This window comes from Taurulus bubalis (genome assembly GCF_910589615.1).
Source record: "Taurulus bubalis genome assembly, chromosome: 7".
NCBI lineage: Eukaryota > Metazoa > Chordata > Actinopteri > Perciformes > Cottidae > Taurulus > Taurulus bubalis.
In genome coordinates, this window is record NC_136595.1 from 16,076,186 (window position 1) to 16,090,260 (window position 14,075).

Below are 14,075 nucleotides of genomic sequence, written 5' to 3' on the forward strand. Positions count from 1 at the left end.
ATGCACGTACACTAAATGTGAGATGAGCTTTTACTAAATTACTTGTTGTCTTCCCAAAACAATGAGCTTGAAATGTAAACCCCAACAAAACTTAAATACCTTTTGAATTTGCATAGAAGGGAAATTAAAACTAGCAAGACTCTACAAACAGACTGCAGGCAAACTGTGTGCTAATCGTGTCTCAATTGCAATTCACTGGAGCAGTAAAGCCTCCTATTGAGACTTTGCCCCCAAATAATGAGAATCCCTCAGTCTCACTCAGCAGGATGCCTGCAAAGTCATCTCTGAAGTGAGCTCCAACTCAACGAGAGAGAGACGCCATAAAGACAGCGAGAGATGAGAGACACACACAGGGCAGTCGGTGGAGGCCTTGAGGTCTGTAGTCAGCTTGCACTGGTAAAATGTTGCTTTCATTCGCAGAGAGGCTTGAACTACCCGTACGAGAGAAGAAATAACACCTCTTCTGTCTTGTACATTTCCACTGGTTAACCGTTGTTACTGTGTTGGTTTGATGCGCTTGCTTGCTGGGTTGCAGGGATTTCTTATTATATTTTACATCAAATTTAACAATTATTGGCCATTAAGAAACAATGCGATTCACACACTTCACACTTTTTTCAGACTGCTGTCCTGCAAATGTGAAATGGCTGGGAACCAGGGGTGAAAGTAAATTTAATGTCTTGCCGGTACTACTATCCCGACCTTCATAGCTTCATATTGTTCTCCTCCCACCTCGAGCTGCAGCCTATGCAGTTTTAATATATTACATTAAATAGTTAAAAAGATACAATGTTTGCCATGGGTGTCAAATCATAGTATGACACACTATCCGGGGGGTGGTGACTCTCTGTCAGTCATTTTGAAGTAGACAAACACAGATTTCATCATGTGTCTGTTTTTATTTGACAAAATAAGCAAATTAACTAACTTTCCTAAAATGAGAATAATCTTTTTTTTCCAGATGACAAACTAATAATGTTTTGAAAATAAATAAGTTCATGTGTTGCTTAGATGTTATTACAGTAGTTTATTCTTTCAGAAGTAATAGTTATTCGGTTTATTTAAAAGGTATTCATTGTAAATAAAGGTAGGATGAGGGTGAAATGGTGCCACAAAGTAATTTGTGAATGCTGACAAGTATTTCAAAATCATAACAATTTCACTTTGATTTAAATCAGAAGAAATTTACAACTAAATGAATTAATAACATCAAAACAGTTTACCAGCACCGTGTGTGTTGAGGAAGTAAAAATGCGCACGCACACCGTTCTGCCAGCAGAGCAGAATATTAAACCTTGTTTGCGGAGGTAATTTAACTGTATGTAGACCGAACGTTAGCAGATGGGTTTTCTTGTTGGAAATTTGATCGTGACGGGGTTGTTGTTTGTGGGTTTTGGCAGGCAGCCACTGTCCCCTCTTCCGGGTACAGTGTACCGACACCGCATCTTTTAGTGGTACGGCCTATGGGTACGGAGTACTGGACCGGCCTACTTTCACACCTGATGGGAACACCTTTTCCCGTCAGTGATTACATGTTTTACAAATTTACAGCAGAGTAACTTCAATCATCACTGTCAATAGTAAGCCTGTAGGTGAAACTTCCTGTTCTTGGACCTTGTCCAAGTCCAGAATGAGCTCTTTCCTGCTGAACTTAAGTTTAATAGACAAGCTGGGTGGAATTTCTGGAATGAAGAAAGATGCATGAAATATGCCTCAGGGACTGACAAACAGGAAGTGCCACTACCACTGTAAGGGAGTGTCGAATTCAGGGAATTCTCAAAATAGGACGTGGATGAGTTCCTATGTGATGGTCACTATGACATAATATTAACTTGACGCTCTCAAGGCAGGAAGTTGAGTGTTGTTGCGTAAAAGCCAACACAATTATTATTGTATATAGCGACCACAATCTTCAGAAAAGGGTTTCCAGAGCTCTCTTACCATTTGTAGAGGCCTCTTTTGAAGGTCTCTTTCAGTGACCAGTCTCTCCTGGTCGGTGACGTAGAGTCCTCGCTGAGCCAGCGCCTGAATGACGGCATCGTGGCCCAGCAGGGACTTTGGAGCGTCACTCTTCAGGATGAGGCTGCCGGCCCTACAGTAGAGGTCAGCGGACAGCAGGAGGCTGGTCACAGGAGGCTTCAGGTGCTCCTGCTCATACTGGTCTGTGTAGAAGGGATCCTTTAAGTCGGCTGGGATGCTTTCTGTATGATGAAGGGGAGAAAGTGGGATTTGTGGTGAGAGATTGCACTCGATCCCTGGTAGCCAAAGTGAGAAGAACACTTAAGTGTTTGTGCAACCAAGACTACCAGTTTTGAATTCCCTCCACCAACATATCACCATCAGCACACAGAGATAAAAACTGAGGACGAACATTTTCAATTATTGTTCTAATATATGGAAAACAGAACCCCTTTGTCATACCTTTAGCTCATTCTGGAGCAAAACTATGGAATAAACAAGTGAAGAATCTGGTCAACGTGAGCTGAAGTACAGTGGTTGAAGCTTTATTCCAAAGGTGCATATGAGTTTGGCTTTTTTTTGGCAAGTCTGCTTCATTTTTCATTGCCATGCTTTGACAGTGTTTTGACATCAATATGTGTGGATAGACCTCAGCATTGCCATAGCAACTGCAGGAGGAGTGGAACCCGATCGATTCATCTCGTCTGTATCTCTGCAACTTCCAGCTCTCTGGGAACACCCCTCTCACTGCCGGCCTCATCAAAGAGAGAGCCTGTGTGTGTGTGTGTGTGTGTGTGTGTGTGTGTGTGTGTGTGTATCACCTCAAGCAAGTCCACTGCAAGGGGATAGTCCACAAATAATTCAAAAACATTGTCTTTTGTTATTGCTTTTGTCTCGCACCTTTCTTGACAGTGCTTGCTGAACTGGGAAGCATTTTTATAAACCATTGCTTGAAGAGAAAGCCATCGTCTATTGTACAGAAAATATAATCGAGGATCGAGCAAATGCAGATTGAAGAAACAATAAATCATTACGATGAATTGGTTTCAAATGAGAGGCTGCTGCTGTGTGAAAACATACAAAAAACACATCCGTAAAGACTCCAGATGCACAGCTCATCACTGTGCCAGCAGCAGGAGCATAGATGTAAATTCTGATAAGAGTCCACATATATGCACTATGCAGAGAGAAATGTAGCATTCTGCAACACCGATGCCCATCCTCCAATATATATACACACACACACACACACACACACACACACACAAACAACAGCACAACAGTCCACGAATCACCTGCAGAGACTGACCATTAACAACAAGGTCATCTACAGATGGACTCTGTGTTGTCATGGAACAGAAATGCACCGCGGTTATATCCTTTTCCTGTAGGTACTTCATACTTCATTCATGTTATTGATCGCAATAAAGAAATTCATCTCTTCTCCAGCACTCCCCCTTCATCCTCCACAGGGAGGTCAGAGGTCAGGCTGAGCTACCGGGCAACACGTCTGAAGCTCGCAATTTACAAAGGCATTTTATTTCACGTCATTTTTCAACATGCAGCCCGAACTGTGTCTTTCACGATTTGTTGGTCGTGGTTCATATCGTCACTGTGATGAATCTGCGTAGTAAAGAAGACCACACGTCAGGAATGTTTCCTGTTGTGTGGCTCGGTTTACTGAGCTTAGAAATCCCATGAATTAACAATTGAAAGTGAATAACTTCAACAGCAGGTTCCACATCAATCTACGGCCATCATTGCAGGCAGAAAACTCAATGTACTCTCATTTCATCAGATTCATATTTCATCAAACACCATAAAAAGGTGTACTTCAGTTGTTATTTGTGTTCCAATATTTCATTATATTTTGAGTAATTTAGCTTTTACTTATGCATGTTAATGCTTTAAACCGGGGCATCTGCTAAGTGCCCTTTACGGGAATGTGGAGAGAATTAAACTTACTCACTTTAGCCCCAAACATTTTACCCATCACTCTGGTCACAGTAAATCTACTCTTCTTATCAACCGTAGTTGTCTCGCACATTAAAATCTGGTATCAGTTTTTGCTTCATAGTATTTTCAAACAGCTGCTGCATAGGCTCCATCTTGCTCCATCCACTAGATTGTATGTTCTTGATGCACCCCTGCATTGGTGTAAGCAGGCAGATGCATGTGAAGTATTTAGAGCAGCGTAGGCCGGGATCTGTAGATGAGACGGCTTTCTCTCTTCCCTGCACTCTCCCTCACCCTCTCTCTGGAGAGCTGTATTTTTGGAATCAGCTCATTTCATTCAGCCCTCGTTGAAAATACACAGAGGATCTGCAAGGAATCACATGTTTACTGAGCTATTACAATGCAGTGCAAGGGATAGTGTGCTGAATGGCTACAGCAGCAGGACATCTTTGTCTGTACTGTTCAGACAAACAGAGCTGTCTTAGTGATTTTAGAGCTGATGAGTTTAAGCCCATATGAGAATTCAGCAGGTTTCACTTTAATAACTACTATAATGGGGATCAAACTCAACAATAGGCTGGATGGTAAAGAACAGAACAGTGGAGAAGAATCTAATTGATTGTCTTGGGTTTATTTTAAATCTTTACGCTTTGCTTTTTTGAAGACAGATTCACTGTGCTTCCGAGTCATGGCTGTCGATTGATGTCTCCCTGCTGTTTTTTTCACTTTGAACAGTCACCCATTTAAATATAATATTTAATCTGTATTTGCATGTGTCATTATAGGGCACAATTAGAACCCTTTGTTTGAGTCAGCATGCAAATACAATTCTGTTTTCAGATAAGGGGTTGTTTAATCTGAATATAATCTCAGCAAGTGGAAAACCTGTTTGTGAATCAAGTGATTTTGTTTTTGCGGTAAATCTGGGCAGACAAAATAAATGCTGCTATCAAAACATGAATAATCACAGACTGTTTCATAGCTCCCACTTACACTTTGAAGTGTGTGGAATAAAAACATGGTTGACACAAGCACACCCACTGTACTGCATGGCTGAGGCCTCTCACAAGGTAATCTGCCTCAGGCCTCAGCTTTAGACCAAAATAGCTTCCACTTCAGTGCAAGTGAATGGAGCAAGGCCTCATTAATGGCCAAACTGCCGCTCATTTCTTTTAAACATTTTAGTGACATTTTGTTTGTTATATATGTTCCAAATGATGTAATGCATCTCTCCAAACCAATCACAGTGGCTATTAAGTCAAAATGATGATTCAGGTTTATGACATTAAGTTAGTGTAATGGCAATGCTGTGACAAGTTCATATAGTGTGGATCAAATATCTCAGTAAATGATGATGTGTCACTTGGGCAATCAGTGATGGGAAACTTAATCAAAGTGTGCATAGCGGCAGGTGCCTCAGTGCAACACACAGGTGTTTCTTTTTTAGCTAGACTTTATATACTATGAGAGCCTTTATTATTTATGAGCATTAATTGTGCTTAATGAGAAATTAGGTTTTGTAGCAAGGAACCTTTTACAAAACGCTCTACACTAAATACATCGAACATGCAGATGAATAAGACCGTTCTTCTTTTGGCCAGGGGTCGTTGGCTGTCCGTTGTAGAAACAAGATGTCAATCCTATCAGTTTTTCCACATTAATGGAAAAGTTATGCGTCTTTGTTTACTCACTTCCCCTTATCAGCCCTGGCTCTGTCATCAAGTATAACACAATGTCATGTGCAGTGGGGTACTTGACTCCAGTTTGAAGAGACTGTGCTGTATAATAACTGAAAAGCTTTGCCTCTGAAGACTAAGAATCTTCATTCTCACTCAGATGTGTGCATGTTAACATGCCCCCAGTCCAAAGTCACATGAAGGGGATTGTGACACAGGTGTTGGTGGAAAGAGATCATGAGTTACTTTTACTGTGTATCCATGTTGTTGTAATTCCCACTGATGGACAACAGAGGGTGATACAAGTTGTATTTACACAAAACACCTTTTGGTAATTTGATCACTTATAAAAGAGCACATCCATCCATCCGAGCTCCAATTGATACAATACTGTGGTTGTATAATCAAATACATTTTACATGTTCAATATTTAAAAAATCTGCCGGTCAATATAATTTTATTTCAATTTACAATCATTTCATGAAGTAAGACTTCATAAAAGCATATTTGTAATCATTCAGAGTGTTACTTATTTTTGACTGATTTCTCAGCATCAGTGCTTTGCAGTATAGTCTAACAAAAAGAAAAGTATATTAATTCTCAAGTTAACAACTACAGCACTAAATTGGCTCTTCTGAATACATTTTGAACCCCAGGATGATTATGTGTGAGGTGAGCCACCATGTAACACGCCTCCTCTTCTGTCTATGTACTAGCCAGATACTCAGACTGAATTGCCATTTTGTTTTCACTGCACTGATCAAAATGTAGGTGATTGCCCTGCCTGCATTTGGTCTCAATTACGTTTAAAATCCATTTAACATATAATTGTGTTTACCAGGTTAGTTCAATACTACCAAAAATGAAATCCCCTTTTGAATACGTTTTCATATCTAAACAGATTTTAAAGTAGTGTTGATTTTTGTCCTATGATGATCCAACAAACCTTTTCAGTATGTGTGTGCTATACAACCTGCTGTCAATGCACACCACAAATCTCATGAGATGCATCTCTTTCTAAATTTGGATGCTGTCCCTAGAATGTGACATAATTTAGGACATCTTCATACCTCCATGTTTCTACACTCATCAGGGCCTTCTCCCTTTCCATTAAGCAGCACAACATATGTATTGATCACTGTAATCCAACACAGGAAACTGGTTTTATCTTTCCTCTTGGGATAGTAATTTATTGCCTTTCCAATAAGCAATTAATTTAAGAAGGTCATTGTGGACAATATTGTTTATGGACCAGACTGGTTTAAACTCTGATGGAAAATCACTGTGCCATTTCTACAGAGGAGACTAGAGAACGCTGCCTCGGGTAATCAATGAGTCCACAGTGAAGATCTCGTGTCTATTATGGCTTTGCAGTATTATGGTTTTGTAATTTGTTTGTTTTGAGGACTGTTTTTGGTATATTTGCCTTTTAAACACGGGTATATTTAACATATATTGCATCAGGTAATTAATAAAACATGCTGACAAACATGCATTGGAACCACAAAACTATTCATGCAGCGTGCAGGTAATTATCTCCAGTAATGCCTACCTGCCCCGTATGCTTTCCCCACCAGCCATGTGAGGCTGCAACAGATTTTGGCTCGGGAGAAGTCATAGTGCTCAAAAGACTTTACAGATGGAACAACGAAGGTCTTCTTCACATCCCTGACGTCTTGAACTTCACCCATATTTCTCCCTCAATTGTATTCTTGAACCCTATGAAGCGACACAACGCATCCCAGCGCCCGAGATTTCTTAGAAAACAAGTAACGGCTGTAAATTATGAGAGGCGGAGACTTTCCGCAGACAATTCACAAGTCCTTTCGGTCATAAAATGCGAGCTTGGCTGCGGTATTTTTGTCGTGTTATTCAGACTCTTTGACACAATGAGTCGCTAGTCTTGGCGTTTTTCATCCATACTGTCTATCAGTTGAAGTGGGCTTCGTCGGACCAAGCTGGGAAGGTTTCCTTGGATTTCAGTGGAAAAACTGCTCTTCAGCTGAGCTGGAAACTGAAATATTCCCATTATCTGCGTTCTTTGGAAGCAGGCAGCTTCTCCCTTTCATGTCCATTTATTCTTGAATTGATAACCTATGTGTTTGGCTTTCAATCCCTTGGTGCCGCGGTGCGGTTTTCCTGCCGCACTGTGGCTCTCCAAGCCTAGCACCTTTGTTGTGCAATGCGCATGCGCGGAAGGTACCTTCCAAACTGTCAGGAATATTGACAGTTTTGTTTAAGGGTATGTTGTTTTGGACCTGTAGTGATTTGTATAGTCCTACAATACGTTTTCAGTGGTATGTTGTTGAGGACTGAATCATATCTCGAATATATTTACCCCGTAACGGCACGCTTATTCAAATATCGTCATTTAATAACCTCATACCACATGACTGCACAGCTCAGCTCTAATGTTTGAGTTTTCAATGAGCATTTGAATGTCACATGAAAAGAGGACAGCGTGCCTCCGTACAATTTGCCAGAAAACCAAACAAAGCTTTTTAATAAATGATCCACTTGTTTTCAACTCGACAGACCGACATTGTTTTTAAATTAGGGATTCACTGCGTTTATTCTACTTATTCCAGTAGTCTAATTAACGTTACATTGTAGACGTCCCAGTTCATTTCTACAGCCACACCCACACTGTAAAACATGCCCTCGTAAAAGACTTGTTATATGACGCTCAAGAGTTTATTTTTTGTTTTTTTTATCCGGTTTAATCAAAACACGTCAAGACGACGGTCTGTTGTAAAAGAGCCTGACGGCCGACAGAAGGTAAAGCAAAAATACGCTACATTTCTGCGAACCACATTCCCCAACGTGCAATGCGACATTACGTCATAAGTCTGCGTCGAAAGATAACGCGCTGAAAGCTGTTGGAAGGAGGTATGTGTACGTTGATGATGATCATTTCGTTATATAAACGTTTATGTTTCTTTGTGAGGTCACGTTATGCGGCACAAGCCCAAAATCAGCGTTCCTACCATTTTGAGAAGTTGTTTCTGTCAAAACGATGACTTAATGTTTACATCCGTTTCTCTCGTGTTCACAGGTTACCGATCAACATGTTTATGCCAAGAGCCCTGAAAGTGAAGAGACCTGCCCAGGTCTCAGGCAAAATTTTGAATAAGAAAAGCAAGGTAGGCGAGGGGGAGAGAGAAGACCAAGATGGTTCAAAAACTCCTGTTCAAAAAGAGGACTCGTATGAAGACACCAAACCACTGGAGGAGGAAATACAAGCAGTTGGAGACTCTGCCAGCTTGACGGAGAGCTCGGTGCAAGAAGATGGACATAAGTCTGACTCAAATGATACCGAGGAAGAGGAGGAGGAGGAGGAGGAGGAGGAAGAACCTGTCAAATCATTCAAAAAGAACCAGAGATGGCCAGAGCCAGGAGAGCCTTTCTGTGTTATGTGTGGTCGCTATGGGGAGTACATTTGTGACAGCACGGACAATGATGTTTGCAGTCTTGAGTGCAAAGCCAAACATTTGGTCCAAATGGGGATGGGGACTGGGGCAGATGTGTTTGACCGTAAGGACAAAAATGGAGATGAAAGGACTAAACCTCAACAGCCGGCGGTTGACACTGGTGGAGTGGATGAAAGGGAGCCAGTCTATTCCTACAAGGATGATCAGTTCATATCGGGCCTGACAGATGAGCAGGTCCAGAGGATTAAACGGGAGCTGGCCATTGAAACCCAGGGGGGAGATGTCCGGAGACCCATCATTGAGTTTGAACACTGTGGCTTCCCCGCCACGCTGGGTGGCAACCTGAAAAAGGCCGGCTATGAGGCGCCAACGCCGGTCCAGATGCAGATGGTCCCAGTTGGTCTCAGTGGCAGGGATGTGATTGTCAGCGCTGACACAGGCTCGGGGAAGACTGTAGCCTTCCTGCTGCCAGTGGTAGTGAGGGCAATGGAGGTACTTTAACGCAACCAACATCAGAGTCTTTGTTTACATTCACTTCAAGAAACTGCGCCATTGCTGTTTATCTGCTTTGTAGTTTATAGGAAACTATCATATTAACTTTAATGTAAAGGGACATTTTATCTAGAGGAAACATTTTTTTATGTTGGGTGTAATATATACATTTGCACACCATCACTATGATTGAGGTGGACAGTATAAATAGAAGAAGAGATATTGTTTCTGTCTCGATCAATTTGATCCTTTGAATCTCTTCTGAAATACTAAATAATGAATTTCTTCTCAAGAGAAACAACTTGATATCATAATAAGTTATTAGTAGTATGTAACTACTCACATCTCTCATATGGAATCTAAACCATTTGCTACATAGCTTTTGGAATTGCATGCACTAAGATGTTGTACATTTTTTCTTTTTTAGAAACCAGCACACAGTGTAAGTAGCCCTGTGGCTCTCATCCTGACCCCCACCAGGGAGCTGGCCATTCAGATAGAGAGACAGGCCAAAGAGTTGGTGATGGGCCTCCCCAACATGAGAACTGCGCTGCTGGTGGGTGGCATGCCACTTCCCCAACAACTCCACCGCCTCAAAAGCAGCATCAAAGTACAGTCCATTTTTTTACAGTCATTTCCTCTAAAAATAAAATGTCTTTTTGATTCTTTAACTATCCACAGCATAATGTTATTCTATTTATCCCCTTTTTAGATTATCATAGCCACCCCTGGGCGACTCATTGAGATCCTGAAGCAGAAGGCAGTGCAGCTGGACAAAGTGAAGGTTGTGGTGGTTGATGAGGTACATTATGACACACGTTTTACACGTCTAGATATTTTAAGTTCTGCATCAAATGATCAATTCTTAACATCCTCCAGAAAACCTTCACTTGTCATGATACAGGAGCGGTTTGGAAATGAACTGTGATTTTAAAGTTGACATTATGATGAACAAACAAAGATTTTTGATAAACTCATTTTGACTTAAGTCACCTAATATCCAAAAGCATTCTGTAAAATGTCATCAATAGCATGATAATAGTTTTCCAAATGTTCAGTTATATGCTTTTAAGTGTGCATAAATCATTACATTTTGGCATGGAGAAAGTCCTGGAGCCACATGTATTTCTAACGTATCCCGTAGGTCGACACAATGTTGAAGATGGGCTTCCAGCAGCAGGTGCTGGAGGTTTTGGAGGAAGTCCCAGAAGAACACCAAACTCTGCTGGTGTCGGCCACCATCCCAATAGTGACAGAGGAGCTGGCTGCCCGATTGGTTCGTGACCCTGTCCGTATTGCTATTGGAGAGAAGAACCAGCCCTGTGCCAACGTGAGGCAGATCTTGCTGTGGTTAGAGGAACCCTCCAAGAAGAAGAAGCTGTTTGAGATTCTCAATGTAGGTTATAGACTTGAGGTTTTGATCTTTAACCATGACTTGAAGAAGTATGTTAACAGTCTTCTTTTTGTTAGCCAGTCTGGTTCTCACTTAAAGTCTCAAAACATTTTGGGTGGAGTCTCACTTGAAGCTCACTTTCGCTGCCAACATAGGCTTTCTTTGAAAGAAGTCAGCAGTTTTCTTTGTTCTTGTGTAAAACAAAGATTAATTGTGCTATGGGGAGGCACCAGAGAGGGCTTTGGTAGGGGGAAAAGACAGAAAGTGGGTAATTATCTGAATTTGGGTTTATCGTTATTCAGTCTTGATACACACTGGCACCGGCTTGGTATTGTATTATCTGTGTAATGGTGGTAATTCCTCAAGCTCCAAGGGCCAGTCTTCCCACTACACCATATTTAGACAGACATTTCTACAGCTTTGGCCCCTATCTGGAGGAAATAGGTGGGCCTGAGCGATGGCCCCACTCCAGGAATCCCAGCAGTGGCTTGGACCATTTATACAGGCCAGGACAGGAAGGGTCTGCTTTAGTTAAGTCGGTGAAGAAGTGCTGTTAGACCATTGTGTGAGGTACGGGAGCTACTTCTCTGTGTAGTTGTGATGGTGATTCTTTTTGTCTTTAAAGCAATGTTATTTATGAGTACTGTTATTTAAGTATAGGGCTAGGAGTATAAGTCTATGGTGCCTGAAGAGGGAAAAAGAGGTGGATCTAGCATACTGAGAGAAACACTGTATTAGTCCAATGTGGGAAATAATTATTTATAAAAAGGGAACGATGCAAACAGTCTACTTTTAAGTACATGTATTTAGGCCGTGCAAAGCTGTTCCATCCCTTGTATAGGTATGAATAAAAATATATAATTTTGGACCAGATGGAGAATAGGGAAAGTTGTCACTTATCTGTTACAGGTTGTCAAGCTTGAACTTTCTTTGGTTGTAGCAAACCCAAAATATAGCCAAACGGGTGAATGTGATCTTTTTTTAGCAAGCGTGTGTCCAGTCGTGACTGCCATCTGCTGGAGGATTCTGTGTCCAAAAGTTAAAAAAAAACTTAAACATACTGCATTCATCCTTACAAAGTAAGTATTGCTGCATGCAGTATGCATTCAACTGGGACATTCCATTTCCTCATAACATGACACTCTTTCGCATATCTGCTGTGCAAAGGACTGTTATGTCTCTTGCATATGGCAAAATGCGTCCGGATGTTGTAGAATATCGTAGTATTTCCGGCATGCTGCATTTTCCATACTATGTATTGGGACGTACTAAATATGAAGACAACTTGCATACTAAAAGGTATGGGTATTTAAATGAAAATACACTAAACTTTAGATTATTTATTTTTTACTCTTCTTGCAGCCTGTTAAGCAAATTATAAATTGAAGTGAAAAACTAAAATAGTCAATATACATGAGGAGCTCAATCTATATAAAGTTACTAAAATATATCTGAATGTGAAAATATAGAATAGTGTAAACTCTTAAGAAATACAATCTAACCCTTTGTTTCCCCTTGCTGCTTTGCAGGACAGTAAACTGTACCAGCCTCCAGTGGTGGTTTTTGTGGACTGTAAACTGGGGGCTGATCTACTGTGCGAGGCGGTGGTCAAGGTGACGGGCCTTAATACGGTGGCAATCCACTCTGACAAGACCCAGCGGGAACGCAACCGCATCCTCAGGGTGAGGCCAGAGGCAGTTAGAACATGTACATGTCAAGTGGATATATAGCAGTTCTCCTGTGTTTGGTGTCCAAGGGTGTTGCTCCTTAATAACGTTTAGCTGGAGGCCACAGACACTTAGAGCCGAGGCTAAACACACTAAACAGTTTTTATTGGTGTATTGAATGCAGAACGATGCTGCCAAAACCACACTGTGTTGGGCAAGGCCCAAAATGATCTTTAGTTAATCTGGACTGCACATTTTGTTGGGATTAAATGTAAATTTGGTATCTTTGGAAACCTTTTGATCTCAACCATAATGTAAAAGGAATTTCTGTGGTGGGATTGTTTACAAAGATGGACCAACCATCAGAACCAGCAAAGTTTATAATTACATGTGTTTAAATCCTGCAGCATACATATTTTTTTTCCAGTATTTAAGTCCTAACCATGCAAATGTTTGTTTAATTGGTTGGTAAAAATGAAATAATTCATAACATTTGCAGTCTGTGTAATTGGGGTTTTGACAATGCTTAACATGACTGTGTAATATTTGCTCTGTCATCCTCAGGGACTTCTAGAGGGAGACTTTGAAGTGGTAATCAGTACAGGTGTGCTGGGGAGAGGATTGGACCTCGTCAACGTCAGATTGGTGGTTAACTTCGACATGCCAAACACAATGGATGAGTATGTCCATCAGGTTGGTAATGATACCCAGAGTAGAAAAGTGGTTAAGTGTAAGAGGGGTGAAGTTTAACTTCAGAGTGTTTGTTTATTTAAAGAAGACAACATCCTTCATCTTTTCCCATCCAGGTTGGCAGGGCGGGTCGACTGGGACATAGAGGAACAGCCATCACCTTACTCAACAACAACAACAAACGTCTATTCCTAGAGGTGGTGAAGCGGGTCAAACCCACAGGGTCCATCCTGCCACCTCAGCTCCTTAATTCACCCCACCTCCACGAGCAGCAGAGGAGGGAAAAACAAAAGGCCAAGCACGGGTCTGATGACAAGCTAGTCACTAAGAACAACCTCCTAGACATCATAAGAAAACACGACCGTCGGAAGAAATAGTCTGTACTTCTAATCCTTCCTGCAATGGTGTACATTTTTCAAATTGAAGAAGTATCCTCTAATCCACAGACTTCCACACAGTTCTGATGAACAGTAATTTACTGTCACTGCAGTGGTGCAAATCAAAACTGCCTTTAAATGTATTTGATTTACAATGTTTTTGCTATTAAAATACATTTTCAACTAGTTGTTGTTCCAGGCCAAGCTTAATGTTGAGACTGTGATTGTGTCCTTGATAAGATAAGATCCCCTTTATTAGTTCCACAGCTAGGAAATTAGCAGGATTACGGCAACAAAGTGGATAGTGCAAAATTAGTAAAACAGTAAAGGTATGAGTAAATCTCAACAAAAAAAGAAGCTAAAAATACAATATAATCGGATTGAGTAGTTGGATCCACATTATTATGAACTAGGATATATGAAGTACTTATATT

At 41.0% G+C, this 14,075-nt stretch overlaps 2 protein-coding genes across 2 annotated transcripts in view; one reads left to right on the forward strand and one right to left on the reverse strand.

Moving 5' to 3' along the window:
- The window catches only part of camsap2a (calmodulin regulated spectrin-associated protein family, member 2a), a gene marked incomplete at its 5' end in the record, with an annotated part of 44,543 nt that extends 37,261 nt beyond the window's left edge, over positions 1-7,282 (reverse strand). Inside the window, 2 exons of the mRNA XM_079221132.1 lie at positions 1,942-2,201; positions 7,144-7,282. Of these exons, the coding sequence (XP_079077258.1) occupies positions 1,942-2,201; positions 7,144-7,282 (399 nt within the window). The remainder of the gene's footprint in view (positions 1-1,941; positions 2,202-7,143) is intronic.
- A 1,377-nt stretch (positions 7,283-8,659) lies between these two features.
- On the forward strand, positions 8,660-13,769 carry ddx59 (DEAD (Asp-Glu-Ala-Asp) box polypeptide 59; the record flags this gene model as incomplete). The annotated part of the gene is made up of 7 exons (XM_079220599.1): positions 8,660-9,514; positions 9,942-10,124; positions 10,227-10,316; positions 10,659-10,910; positions 12,437-12,589; positions 13,139-13,267; positions 13,381-13,769. The coding sequence occupies 7 exons, from the start codon at positions 8,660-8,662 to the stop codon at positions 13,639-13,641; spliced, it is 1,923 nt and encodes a 640-aa protein (XP_079076725.1). The 3' UTR covers positions 13,642-13,769.
- Between the last annotated feature and the right edge of the window lie 306 nt (positions 13,770-14,075).